General features: G+C 41.1%; 1 protein-coding gene across 2 annotated transcripts in view; it reads right to left on the bottom strand.

Moving 5' to 3' along the window:
- Nucleotides 1-15032, bottom strand: part of chst10 (carbohydrate sulfotransferase 10) — a 36506-nt gene that overhangs the window by 13451 nt on the left and 8023 nt on the right. For both annotated transcript variants that reach the window (XM_078402605.1, XM_078402607.1), the window contains one exon: nucleotides 13764-13858. In XM_078402605.1, coding sequence (XP_078258731.1) covers nucleotides 13764-13858 — 95 coding nt within the window. The remainder of the gene's footprint in view (nucleotides 1-13763; nucleotides 13859-15032) is intronic.

The raw sequence follows: 15032 nt of genomic DNA, 5'->3' as shown, positions 1-15032 counted from the left end.
TAATTCAAATAGTCCTGTACTGAGGAAACACAAGCATCAAAAACAAACAGCTGCCTGAACTCGCCAGGTCAAGCGGCATCTGTGGACGGAAATGAATAGTCCATGTTTTAGATCAAGACCCTCTAGAACGAAACACTGGAGGGGAGATAGCCAGCATAGAGGAGTGAAGGGGTGGGGCAAGATCTGGCACAGGATAGGTCATTGGCAGCTGGACAAACTCAGTGGGTCAGGCAGCATATGTGGAGGGAAATGAACAGCCGACATTTTGGGTTGAGACCTTTCATCTAGAGTGAAAGAATAGGGGGAAATATCCAGTATAAAAAGATGGAGGTATGAGTGGTGCAAGTGAGTAGATACAGATGTGGAGGAGTTAATAGGCAGATAAGTCAAGTGGGGTTTTGAAGAGCGGAGGTAGTGACAAAGGGTGGCAAGTGATAAGTGGAGAAAAGGCTGCCGATTCTGGAATTTGATAGGAAGGTGAAGAATGGAACTGAATGAGGGGTGGTGGCAGATGGGGACAGAGAGGGGTGAGCAGTGGGGGTGGGAGGGGGTATCCAGTGAGAGGTGAGTTGGGGAGGGGAGAAAAAAAGCAGAGCAATAGGGAGCTTGGGGGTAAGGTGGGAAGAAAGGGGCTCGAGTGGGGCCAGGGTGGATAGAAAGAGAGAGAAAGGGATAGAGTGGATGTGTGTTACCTGAAATTAGAGAATTCAATGATCATGGCTTTGAATTGTAGACTACCCAGGTGGAATACGGGGAGCTGTTCCTCTAATTTGCATTTGATCTCAAACTCAGTGGGGAGGCTGAGTATAGAAAATATGGGGATGGGAAGGGACAGTGAAATGATTGGCAACTGGGAGATTAAGATGGCAACTACAGGGAGACCAAATGGCCTACTCCTGCACTATTGTCTATTGTCAAATCGGTTGCCTCGAGTCATAAAGTTATATAGCATGGAAACAGGCCCTTCGTTCCAAACTGTTAATGTATATAACAAGCAGCAGTGGACCCAGCTCAGAACATACAGCTCTCCACTGGTAACAGGCCTCCAATCAGAAAAAACCCCATAGTCTTCCAGAACTATTCTTTGATTTCTTCCTCCGATCTAATTTTGAATCCTATTAGCCAGCTCAATTGATGATTCCACGCACTCTAGACTAACATGCAGAATGTTGTCAGAGGCTTTGCTAATGTCCATATAGATAACGTCCAGTGCCCTGCCCTCATTAATCCTGTTGATGACTTCTTAAAAAACATCAGGTTTGGGAGATATAATTTCCCATGCGCAAAGACATTCTAACTCTCCACAAGCAATCCCTGCCTATCCCAAGACTGGAAATCCTGCCCCAAAGAATCCTCTCCACCTGAAACAGTGGATATAGATGAGGTTGGAGGAGGTGCAAGTGAACCTCATCCTCACCTGAAAGGACTGTCAGGGTCCCTGGACAGAATTGAGGGAGAAGGTATAGGGTCAGGTGTTGCATGTCCTGAGGTTGTATGGAAAGGTACCTGGGGAGGGGGTGGTTTGGGATGAGCTGACCAGGGAGTTGCAGTGGGAACGGTCTCTGCGGAAAGAGGAAAGGGGTGAAGATGGGAAGATGTGCCTAATGGTGGGATCCCATTGCAGGTGTCTGCTGTTCCAGGTGTGGACTCCCATATATCAGCAAGACCAAGCATAGACAGGGCAATCATTTCGCTGAACACCTTTAGTCAGTTTGCATTGGCCTACGTGCTCTCCCGGTTGCCAAACACTGTAACTCCCCTTCCCATTCCCATACTGACCTTTCAGTCCTGGGCCTCCTCCATTGTCAGAGTGAGGCCAAATGTAAACTGGAGGAAAAGCGCTTCACATTTTGCTTGGGCAGCTTACAACCCAGCGTTAAGAATAATGATTTCTCTAACTTCAAGTAACTTTTGCATTCCCTCTCTCTCTCTCTGTCCCTCACCCACCCATCTTTGCACTAGTTTCACTGCCATCCTGTTGTTTCACTGTCTGTAATAACTTACCCCACAGCCAACAATGGACCATTGTGGGGCTCCACCTTTCCTTGATCATCGTTGCACTTTGTATATCTTTCATTCGTTTGTCCAATGTACCGTCTATATCTCTCGTTCCCCTTTCCCTTGACTCTCAGTCCGAAGAAGGATCTGGACCTGAAACATCACCTCTTCCTTTTCTTCAGAGATGCTGCCTGACCCGCTGAGTTACTCCAGTTTTTTGAGTCCACCTTCAGTTTAAACCAGCATTTGCAGTTCTTTCCTACCCATCCTCTCTTATTTGGTCCCATTCTTTTCCATAATCTGCTGCCTCTGGTTACCTCCCCCTATCACGTCTCAGCCCCTGATGTTCTGATGTTGTCTCTTGCCTCCTCTCAGATTTCCACCCATTTTCATTCACCAATTCAGCCCTCCTCACCTGGATCCACCTATCGTGTGCCAGCTCTGGCCTCAATCCCTCACCTCTCTCCAGTGGCTAATTCCCCTTCATTCTCAATCTAGCGGAAGTGTCTCAATTCAAAATGTCAGTTCCCTCCATAGATACTGTCTGACCAGCTGTGTTCAACCAGCAGTTGGGTTTCTGGTTTTTTTGCACCATTTTTCAGCTTCTGAAGCCTTTCGCATTTCTAGAATCATACGGATATCAGATTTCCTTCTCTGAAGGACAGTGCTACCATTTCACAATTAGTGTTACTGAAATGTTATCTTCCGTACTTAATTACTCAAATTTGCATTCCCTCATCCTAGGTGGGGTTTTATTTCATGATCAATAGTTAAGATCTCTGGCTGCTTGCTCAGAACCTAACTACAGTTCTGCCACACAAATAGGTAAAGCTCTTTATTAGAAGACAAAGTGCTGGAAGAACTCAGTGGTTAGGCAGCAGATTACCTATCCATGTTCTCTAAGGATGCTGTCTGACCTGCTGAGTTACTCCAGCATTTTGTGTTTTTCCCTTGTAATCCAGCATCTGCGGGTTCCTTGTTTCTACATTTAGATTGAAGGAGGGTTCTGACCCAAAACGTTGCTTGTTCATTCCCTCAACAGTCGCTGCCTGACCTGCTGAATTCCTCCAACATTTGTATTTTGCTCAAGATTTCAGCATCTGCTGTTACTTATGTCTCCATTTTAAAACAATTTATTACATTAACTTAAAGTGATTAATAGGACAGTAGTAGTATATTTATACTGGTAAATATCAAGCCTATATCCTATGATTACAATAATTGAAAATATTAATGGGTTAGTGATTTAACTATCATTAAACCATTATAGTATGTGAATTTTGAAAAGGAATATCTATTACTGCCACCGAAATAGAATTGTCCAGAGCAGTATAAATTACGTTAAATATTAACGGCACAAGGCCTTTACTCGCTAGTTTAGAAGGATGGGGTGGGGGGGGGCCCTAATTGAAACTTACAGAACAGTGAAAAGCCTGGATAGTGAATATGGAGAGGATGTTTCCACTAGTGGGAGAATCTAGGACTAGAGGCGATAGCCTCAGAATAAAAGGACGTACCTTTAGAAAGGAGATGAGGAGAAATTTCTTTAGTCTGACGGTGATGAATCTGTGGAATTCATTGTCACAGACTGCTGTGGAGGCAAGTCAATTTTTAAGGCGGAGACTGACATATTCTTGATTAGTATGGGCGTCAGGGGTTATGGGGAGAAGGCAGGAGAATGGGGTTGAGGGGGAAAGACAGATCAGCCATGATTGAATGGCAGTGTAGATTTGATGGGCCGAATGGCCTAATTCTGTTTGTGTAATTTATGAACTATAAATAGCAATATTTAGTTACGGTATAAAGCAAGGTAATATTAAACCAATGAACAAATAAAAAGTAATTCCTCACGACTGTCATATCAAATATCAATAGCATGATTCTTAAGCACAGCTACTGAGTAATAATTTAAATGTTAATATAAGCCTACCTGAATAAAAACATAAATACAGTTTTGTAATTTTCATTCTAGAAAAGGATATGTGACCCAAATCTTTATTTGTTTTATTTATTCATTTCTCAGAATGGGAGTATCTCAGAGACTGCCCTTGCTCCCGAGAAGATGGTGCTGAGCCAATTCTGAAAAATTGTAATTCTTCTAGTGAAGGTGCATTCACAATACCAGGTATGGGTTCAACAATGTTGGCTTAGTAATAATGAACAAATGGCACTGTGTTTCCAAATCAGGATAGTATTCCACCTGGAGAGGAACCAGATATTGGGTTTCCGTGCATCTGCCATTCTTATTCATATTGGTGATTCAGGCTGTGGGTTGGGCAGGTCTCGTCAAAATAAACTAGACAAGTAAATGCATTTTGTAGATGGTACACACTGCACCACAGTATGGCAATGGCATAGGGAATGGGAACAATGAGAACCACAGCTTGAAATGAATAGTAAATTTTAGAGAACAGAAGTGTACAGATTGGATTAAAAAAATTGCTTGTGTTTAAAGAAGAGAGGAATGAGGTGATGTTTCGCATTAGAGTGGATCACACATATGTAAATCAAGGAAAAAGAATTGTAGGCAAATCTGAAAGCAGATATGTAAATCTTGAAATAAAAACTGCTGGAAATACTTGGCAGGTCAAACAGCATTTGTGGAAAAATAATTATAAATGACATCTTGAATTGATGATGAACTTTACAAATCTTGCCTATCCTACCCCTTATTCTTAAACTGTGGCCCCTTGTTCTGGACTGAGTATTTCTTGTATTTTTTGCTTTTATTTCTGAAAGCAAACATGTGCACCATTTTGGTGCTAATGTGACATGCTGGAGCACAGAAAAGTACCTATGCACAATACAACTTTGGAAAATGCAATTTTACAATGTTTCTTAGTTTTATTATTTCAAATAATAGTCAATCTGTCATCATCAAATTTTCATTGTGGTTGCTTTATATACAAATCTCTTAATGCTGCATAAATATGTCAGACAACACGAGGAAAATGAATATATATTCCAAAAACATTAGCAAATATTTTGCATCATGAGATGATTTATTTTCAAGATTTATTGTTGGAATACCTATTTCAAAATGAAATACTTTTTGCAGATGCTCTACTTAATATAAAAGGAATAATTAGCAACTTGGAACAAAACACAGCTGTCTCTTATCCTCTTTCATATATTTTGTACAGCTAAAGCAAATGTCAATTTCAAACCCTGGTAATGATTTGATAAATGCATTGCAGTGTAAACAGTATCTGATGGTTTTTCTACAAAGATTACATCAAGTTTATTTCTATCAATTAGAATAAGATTAAATTGCTCAAAGTTGCAATTTTATAAATACCTCATTAATCTATTTCCATCATAGCAAAAAACATAAAACATGAATATTTCAAATATGTCCACATCCAATTTATGAAAGGATTTACAAGCACCAGGTATTATCTAAATGTTATTCTATTATATGAGCTCAACAAAATTAAAATTTATTTACAAGCTTTTGCAATTTCTCCTCTTTTCCTCACTCATTTATCCACACAATAGACAATAGGTGCAGGAGTAGGTCATTCGGCCCTTCGAGCCAGCACCGCCATTCAATGTGATCATGGCTGATCATTCTCAATCAGTACCCTGTTCCTGCTTTCTCCCCATACCCCCTGACTCCGCTATCCTTAAGAGCTCTATCTAGTTCTCTCTTGAATGCATTCAGAGAATTGGCCCCTGAGGCAGAGAATTCCACAGATTTACAACTCTCTGACTGAAAAAGTTTTTCCTCATCTCAGTTCTAAATGGCCTACCCCTTATTCTTAAACTGTGGCCCCTTGTTCTGGACTCCCCCAACATTGGGAACATGTTTCCTGCCTCTAACGTGTCCAACCCCTTAATAATCTTATACGTTTCGATAAGATCTCCTCTCATCTTTCTAAATTCCAGTGTATACAAGCCTAGTCGATCCAGTCTTTCAACATACGACAGTCCCACCATTCCAGGAATTAACCTAGTAAACCTACGCTGCACGCCCTCAATAGCAAGAATATCCTTCCTCAAATTTGGAGACCAAAACTGCACACAGTACTCCACGTGTGGTCTCACTAGGGCCCTGTACAACTGCAGAAGGACCTCTTTGCTCCTATACTCAACTCCTCTTGTTATGAAGGCCAACATTCCATTGGCTTTCTTCACTGCCTGCTGTACCTGCATGCTTCCTTTCAGTGACTGATGCACTAGGACACCCAGATCTCGTTGTGCGTCCCCTTTTCCTAACTTGACACCATTCAGATAATACTCTGCCTTCCTATTCTTACCACTAAAGTGGATAACCTCACCTTATCCACATTAAACTGCATCTGCCATGCATCCGCCCACTCACACAACCTGTCCAAGTCACTCTGCAACCTCATAGCATCTTCCTCACAGTTCACACTACCACCCAGCTTTGTATCATCTGCAAATTTGCTAATGGTACTTTTAATCTCTTCATCCAAGTCGTTAATGTATATTGTAAATAGCTGCGGTCCCAGCACACACACATAATAGTAAGGATGTACGGCAAGCAAGCCAATATTAATGAGGTGTGTGACAATGTAATCTCTGGTGAGGCTACCAGTTCCAGAACAAGAGAAGCAGCTGTGGGATAAAATTTAAATCACAATTGAGGTCTGATCTGGTAAATCCAAAACTAATTAAAAAAAATATTTTTTCAGTTCTACAAATGAAACATTGGACAAATTCCATGGATCCTCATCAGTAAATAATTACAATTAGAATTATCAATGCCATGTAAATTTTAATTTGAAATGAGAACTGGACTACTATGACAAACTGGGCAGAGTCAGGTAATGAAACACCTATTTGAATCGAAGCTTATTCCTAATTGTGACAACTTCTCCATGAAATACAAAATAATTTCATGGAAATGGGAGGACACACCATATGTAGTAAACATATTCGATAGGAGTAACAATAAAGGACTCCAGATTCTGAAGGTAAAGAAAGCAAGGCCATTCTGCTGAGACAACCTCATGATCATTAGATGCAATCTGCTATCCCAAGCTATATTAATACAACACTTGCATTCTCAACTGAAATTGGTTCATTTCTGTCCAAGATCTGTAAATAGCATGTACACCAAATTTGACTCAGAATATTAGTTCTCAAATATCACCCTTCTTTTAGATCACTTAAATGACCCACTTCATTTGCAGAAATAGGCCTATCACTTTACTCTTCCTCATTTTACAAACAATATACTGTTGAATTAAACAATCCCATGTACATTTGAGAAACCTCAATCCAGTTCTCTGATATTCTATCTTAGAATCACAGTCACAACCTTTTATCCTTGGTGATTCAAGTGCTCAACCAGATATTTCTTAAATGTTGCAAGCACCTTCCTCCACCATTCACTCAAGTAGAGTGCTCTAGAAACCCTCTTGGTGTAAATGTTTTTTCTTCGGAATCCCTATAAATCTTCTAATCCTTACTTGAACCGGTCCTCTATTTTTGATAACTATAATGGGAAAAACTTTCCTACCCCCTTTATGCCCCTGATAATTATGTAGCCATCTATTTGATTCCACCACACCACCTTTATCGAATTATATAATAAACCAGTTTATCCAATCTCGCCGTATAACTGAAAAAACACCACTCAGGCAGCATCTTGGTGAATTTCCTCTGCATCTTCTCCAGTTCCATCATGTCCATCCTATAGTATGGCGACCAAAACTGTACACAGTACTCTTGCTATGACCAACCAATGTTTTATAAAGTTATACTATGACCCCACCGCTTTTATATGCTATGCCTTGGCTATTGAAGTAACCTATATAGTGACCTCCATAATGTTTGGGACAAAGACACATCATTTATTTATTTGCCTCTGTACTCCACAATTTGAGATTTGTAATAGAAAAAATCACATGTGGTAAAATGGTTAAATCACATTGTCAGTTTTAATAAAGGTCATTTTTATACATTTTGGTTTCACCATGTAGAAATTACAGCAGTGTTCATACATAGTCCCCCCATTTCAGGGCACCATAATGTTTGGGACACAGCAATGTCATGTAAATGAAAGTAGTCATGTTTAGTATTTTGTTGCATATCCCTTGCATGCAATGACTGCTTGATGTCTGCGATTGATGGACATCACCAGTTGCTGGATGTCTTCTCTGATGATGCTCTGCCAGGCTGTATTGCAAACATCTTTAGCTTATGCTTGTTTTGGGGGCTAGTCCTCTTCATTTTTCTCTTCAGCATATAAAAGTCATGCTCAATTGGGTTCAGATCGGATGATTGACTTGGCCACTCAAGAATTGACCATTATTAGCTTCAAAAACTCCTTTGTTCCTTTAGCAGTATGTTTGGGATCATTGTCTTGCTGTAGAATGAACCACCGGTCAATGAGTTTTGAGGCATTTATTTGAACTTGAGCAGATAGGATGTGCCTATACACTTCAGAATTCATTATGCTACTACCATCAGCAGTTGTATCAGCAATGAAGATAAGTGAGCCAGTACCTTCAGCAGCCATATATGCCCAGGCCATAACACCCCCACCACCGTGTTTCACAGATGAGGTGGTATGCTTTGGATCTTGGGCAGTTCCTTCTCTCCTCCATACTTTGCTCTTGCCATCACTCTGATACAAGTTAATCTTCATCTCATCTGTCCACAAGACCTTTTTCCAGAAATGTGGTTGCTCTTTTAAGTACTAATTGGCAATCTGTAACCTGCCTATCCTATTTTTGCAGCTAACCAGTGGTTTGCATCTTGCAGTGTAGCCTCTGTATTTCTGTTCAGGAAGTCTTCTGATGATAGTGGCCATTGACAAATCCACACTTGACTCCTGAAGAGTGCTTCTGATCTGCCAGACAGGTGTTTGGAGATTTGTCTTTATTATAGAGAGAATTCTTCTGTTATCAGCTGTGGAGGTGTTCCTTGGCCTACCAGTCCCTTTCCGATTAGTAAGCTCACCAGTGCTCTCTTTCTTCTTAATAATGTTCAAAACAGTTGATTTTGGTAAGCCTAAGGTTTGGCTGATGTCTTTAACAGCTTTATTCTTGTTTCTCAGGCTCATAATGGCTTCTTTGACTTTTATTGGCACAACTTTGGTCCTCATGTTGATAAACAGCAATAAAAGTTTCTAAAGGTGATGGAAAGACTGGAGGAAACACTAGGTGCTGAGAGCTCTCTTATACCTGCATTAAGGAGGCATTTAAACACACCTGAGGAATTACAAACACCTGTGAAGCCATGTGTCCCAAACATTATGGTGCCCTGAATTGGGGGACTATGTATAAACATGCTCTGTAATTTCTACATGGTGAAACCAAAATGTGTAAAAATACCCTTTAATAAAATCTGACAATGTGCACTTTAACCACATGTGATTTTTTCTATTACAAATCTCAAATTGTGGAGTACAGAGGCAAATAAATAAATGATGGGTCTTTGTCCCAAACATTATGGAGGGCACTGTATATTGAGGTTTTGCATTTTTCATTTGATGTAATTTGCAGACATGGCCGCACAGTCATCAGTATATAGAGAGTATAGTTGGGGACTGAGAATGCATCCTTGTGTTGAGAATTAGTTTACATCTTCAATTTCTTTTCCATTGTGAGTCCACGAGCCATCCATATTCACATTGTTAATTTATGTAACAGACCGCAAGTCCCAGCACTGAGCTTTCTCCTAACTGATCATAGGTAAATCCCACCATACATTTGATCTCTGATCAATTTTGTCACTTCACTGTACTTATCCTCAACCATACTCAGTCAGGATTTCTCTGCCATTTTGCAAATAGCACAAAGTTCTCCAAAGCTCTCAAGTGAGGACATCTGAATTTTGCTTGCCATTCCAGCAAATGGTAAACTGTTTCCTTTATGCAGTCCACTAGCTACTCTTTTGCACTAATAATATCTCAAACAAGACTATTTTTGTTATTATTATTTTATCTATGGGAATAAACTAATAAAAATATCCCATATCTTCTCCAAAACTACCAGCAATTCCTTGTGGAAATGCCGCAATTATATTCAATTGTGTGGAGGTTCAGGACTCTCAGGCAAACATGCAAACCTAAATTTCTATATAGCTGATCACCAGGAATTTCCTATTTCCGCTGCAATGTTGGATTCCTCACGGGGCTCCTTTTAGCCCTGAAGCTCTATATTTAGCTAATTCTGTGATCATTCAAGCTACAGACTCCAGCTACAGGAACAACAATAACACTGAATAATTCAGGGAAACCTGGTGTTCCCAAGTATGTGTGGGTTTCTCCATGTGCTCATTTCCTTCCACGTCCCTAAAGCGTGCACGTTTTAAGGTTAGATGGCTGCTGTAAATCATCCCCATCATGTAGATGAGTGGTAGAAACAGGGAGGTGGGGGGAGGCTGCGTAAAAAGAGGTAACAGGAAAGGGGAGAAAAGTAAATGGGATGAAAATAAAATGGGATTAACCATACGGATAGAGAAGATATGGAGGGATATGTGTCAAAAGCAAACAAATTAGACTGTCTCACATGGACATCTTGGATGGCATAGATGAGATGGGCCGAAGGGTTTGTCTTCATGTTGTATAACTTCAATATTAATGGGTGCTTAATGGTAAGAACACATGTGGTGGAGCAAATGATGTGTTTTCCAGTTGAATCTCTTTATAAACAATAAATCTGTGTCACTCAACAACTAAGAGTTACTATTTTCTACCCTCAGTCCTGATGCCGGGTCTTCACTGGAAATGTCAACCATTCAAAGTTTAAAAGAGATATTCAGCGCAAGTTTGTTTTTTACACAGAGGGTAGTGGGTGCCTAGAAGGCATTGCCAGGGGTGGTGGTGGAGGCATATACAATAGTGACATTTGAGTGGCTTTTAGATAGGCAGGTGGACATGCAGGGAATGGAGGAATATGGATCATGTGCAGGCAAGTGAGATTAGTTTAGCTTGGAATCATGTTTGGCACAGACATTGTGAGTCCCAGGGCCTGTTGCTGTGTTGTACTTTTCAATGTTCTCATTTCTTTACCCCTGCAGATGCTGCTCGGCCAGCAGAATTCTTCCAGCAGTGTTTTTAGCCAATAGTTAAACTTGTTCTTAATCATTAGGGTGGTACAGTGGGGCAGCTGGTAGAGCTGCTGCTTCACAGACCATTCTGCTTTAGTTAAACATTTTGTTCAAGATGGCCGCGCCGTTGTGTTTGGCTGCCTGCCACTGTATGTTTATTTATTTTTTCCTAATCAGATGTGCAGCACTTTGGTCAACGTGGGTTGTTTTTAAATGTGCTATACAAATAAAATTGACTTGACTTGACTTGACAGTGCCAGATACCCGAGTTTGATCCTGGCCTTGGGTGCTGCCTGTGTGGAGCTTGCACATTCTCCCTGTGACTGTGTGGGTTTCTCTTGTTTCCTCCATTATCCCAAAGACGTGCGGGTGTATAGGTTAATTGGCTTCTGTGAATTGCCCCGAGTGTGTAGGGAGTGGAAGAGAAAGTGGAATAACATGAAACTAGTGTGAACGGGTGATCAATTATAGGCATTGACTCAGAGCCATGCTAAATCTCTAAACATCATGTTATAGATTACCCTTCCTTGAGGGGTAATCTTTAGTCATGGAACAATAAAATTCTCATTGTCAGGATTAAATTTCTTTGCAATCTACATTTCTACATCCCCTACTCCCAATTCCTTCGTCTACGCCGCATCTGCGCCCGGGATGAGGTGTTTCACACTAGGGCATCAGAGATGTCCTCATTCTTCAGGAAACAGGGCTTCCCCTCTTCCATTGTAGATGAGGCTCTCACTAGTGTCTCTTCTACATCCCGCAGCTCCGCTCTTGCTCCCCCTCCCCCCATTCGTAACAAGGACAGAATCCCCCTCGTTCTCACCTTCCACCCCACCAGCCAGCGTATCCAACAAATCATCCACTAACATTTCCGGCACCTACAACGAGACCCCACCACTGGCCACATCTTCCCATCCCCTCCCCTTTCTGCGTTCCGCAGAGATCGCTCCCTCCGTAACTCCCTGGTCTACTCGTCCCTTCCGACCCAAACCACCCCATCCCCGGGCACCTTCCCCTGCAACCGCAGGAGATGCAACACCTGTCCCTTTACCTCCCCCCTCAACTCCATCCAAGGACCCAAACAGTCTTTCCAGGTGAGACAGAGGTTCACCTGCACCTCCTCCAACCTCATCTATTGCATCCGCTGCTCTAGATGTCAATTTCTTTACATCGGCGAAACCAAACGCAGGCTAGGCGATCGTTTCGCTCAACACCTTCGCTCAGTCCGCCTTAACCAACCTGATCTCCCGGTGGCTGAGCACTTCAACTCCCCCTCCCACTCCCAGTCTGACCTTTCTGTCATGGGCCTCCTCCAGTGCCATAGTGAGGCCCACCGGAAATTGGAGGAACAGCACCTCATGTTTCGCTTGGGCAGCTTACAGCCCAGCAGTATGAACATTGACCTCCAACTTTAGATAGTTCCTCTGTCCCTCTCTTCGGCTCCCCCTTCCCAGTTCTCCCTCTATCTTCCTGTCTCCACCTATATCCTTCCTTTGTCCCGCCCCCCTGACATCAGTCTGAAGAAGGGTCTCGACCCGAAATGTCACCCATTCCTTCTCTCCTGAGATGTTGCCTGACCTGCTGAGTTACTCCAGCATTTTGTGAATAAATACCTTCGATTTGTACCAGCATCTGCAGTTATTTTCTTATATTTCTTTCCAAATTGTTTATAATGTTAAGTGGAAGGCGTAATTTGCTTAACAATAAAGATTGAATAAAAAGGAATCTATTTATGCACCTCATGTTGTAATAATATGTGGTACTCAAACTTTTGTAAGGCCTAATTAGATGTGTATTAAAGGATATAAACCTTTTTAGGCTGCCGCTGGGTCTTCAGCATCAATTAATTGAGAGCTATGTATTTTCTTTAACATGCCAATGTCACTGATGGCACCCAATTGCCTATTCCTGCCCCAACAAAGTTTTGCCCCTCAGTAGTTGACTCTACCACCCAACACAGTAAGTCATTCGTCTGGAATCCAACATTGCCTGAGCCTTGAACCTCCAAACAAATCTCCCCATTGACCTTCTCACTGACGATGCCAATGTTGTCTGGTCGAATCACGGGAGTTAGCCGCTTCAAATTCATGGGTGTTAACCTCTCTGATGATCTAGCACATAGATCTGTTTACAAAGGTGCACCACACCTCTACTTTCTTGGTTGTTCAAAGAGACTTGGCACATCACCAAATACTCTCACAAATTTCTACACATGTACTATAGAAAGTATGTTGACTGGTTGCATCATAGTTCCATACAGAAATTCCAATGCACAGGAATGCAAGTGGATGCAGAGATAGGTAGCCTGGTTTATCATGGGCACAAACCTCCCCACCATCAAAAGCATCTATGTGTGGCGCTGCTTCAAATAGGTGGAATCAATCATCAAGGATCCCCCATATCTGGCCCATGCCCTCTTCTCACTGCAGCCATCTGTCAGGAGGTACAGAAGTCAAGAATTCTCACAACACCAAGTTCAGGAACAGTTACTTTCCTACAACCATCAGGTTCTTAAACTGACCTGCACAACCCTAATCCTACTTTATCAATGGAACATTGCAGATCATCTCTTGCATTACCATGGACTTGTTTTCTAATTGTGTTTTACAGCAATGTTTGTTCCTCAATCTTTCCCTTTTCACTCTCTTTTTGATAAGTTTTAGTGATTGAGAGTAGATCGACAATAGAAATTCTATTACAAAATCTCAAAATAACTAAAAGGGAACTGTTCATCTTACCTGATTATCTGTTAGTAAAGATTCATCTTGAAGCTTTAGTTTTTTAATGTATGTGGTCACAGTATTATCCAAAGTTGGTGGTTTAGTATCATATTCTGTAAAATCACAACAATCAGCTCAGATATGCCAGACAATATAATTTGTCAATAAAACCGCCATTACCAATGACTTCAGAGGGTTTATCATCAGCTTTTGGGTGATCGTTCATTTTGTTGTACAAATTGATGATGTTGGGCATTGAGGTACTCTATGCACTGGCCTAAACAATACAGCTTATCAAATCGAAAAATCACTGCACTCATTCTGCCAACTACATTTTATTTTATGTTTGCTGTTAGCACTGTGTAACATTGTAACAATACATTTTTCTCAGTTAATTTATTTAGAAATGTGCTTTGGATTGTATTGCTTTGGCAGGCCAATGCAAAATTAAATGTTTTTATTATATTAAATTTGCTGCCAAAGGCTGGTGTTAGTGTCACACCAATGAGAAACACAACTAAAGTAATAAATAAGCCATTTTACATTACAAGATAAACAAAAGGCAACTGTCTATTGGAAAATTGTAGAGGTAACCCTGGCCAATGCTGAAGTAAAGAACACCACATAACATAAAGGAACCAAAACCTATATTAGTCCACCTTCAAATCTCTGTAGCCCTAGAACTGCACCCAGTGCTACGAGAATCTTAAACTTTCCTCCTGCACTACTCAAGCCATATAAAAATCTATTATATTCTGCCATTCTAACATTTACTGGCACAAAGTAATGGGAGCGATCCAGGATTATTACCTTTGGGCTCCATATATTTGAAGCTCCAACTGCTGCTCCTTCCCATGTCATTTAATCAAACAACTTTCAAAACTTACAAGTACATGGGATAGGAAAGGTTTGGAGGAATATGCGCCATACATGGGCAGGAGGGACAATTGCAGAATGGAAATCTTTGTTGGCATGGGCAAGTTGAGCCAAAAAGCCTGTTTCCATGCTGTATAACTATACGATGTTATAACTTCTGGATTTTCCCTGTAACCCCAACAAAACTTTCTGTACACTCCTATGGACATTCTCTGCCCTATCAGGAGGCAAAACATCAAGCCAAGAAGGACATTGTTTTGTGTGAATTACTATATTTGATAAAGATCAAAATTAATCTGAAAAACTTTTGCCAAAATAACGGAACTCAGAAAACTTTTCTTACAGCCTTCCATTCAAAACATTAACCTACACATTGGGAAAGACAGGCTGAGCGCTAAGTATGAAGTACAT

Source organism: Rhinoraja longicauda, chromosome 7 (genome assembly GCF_053455715.1).
Source record: "Rhinoraja longicauda isolate Sanriku21f chromosome 7, sRhiLon1.1, whole genome shotgun sequence".
Lineage (NCBI taxonomy): Eukaryota > Metazoa > Chordata > Chondrichthyes > Rajiformes > Arhynchobatidae > Rhinoraja > Rhinoraja longicauda.
The sequence above is the reverse complement of the archived record's forward strand: the minus strand, read 5'-3'. Positions and strand labels throughout refer to the sequence as shown.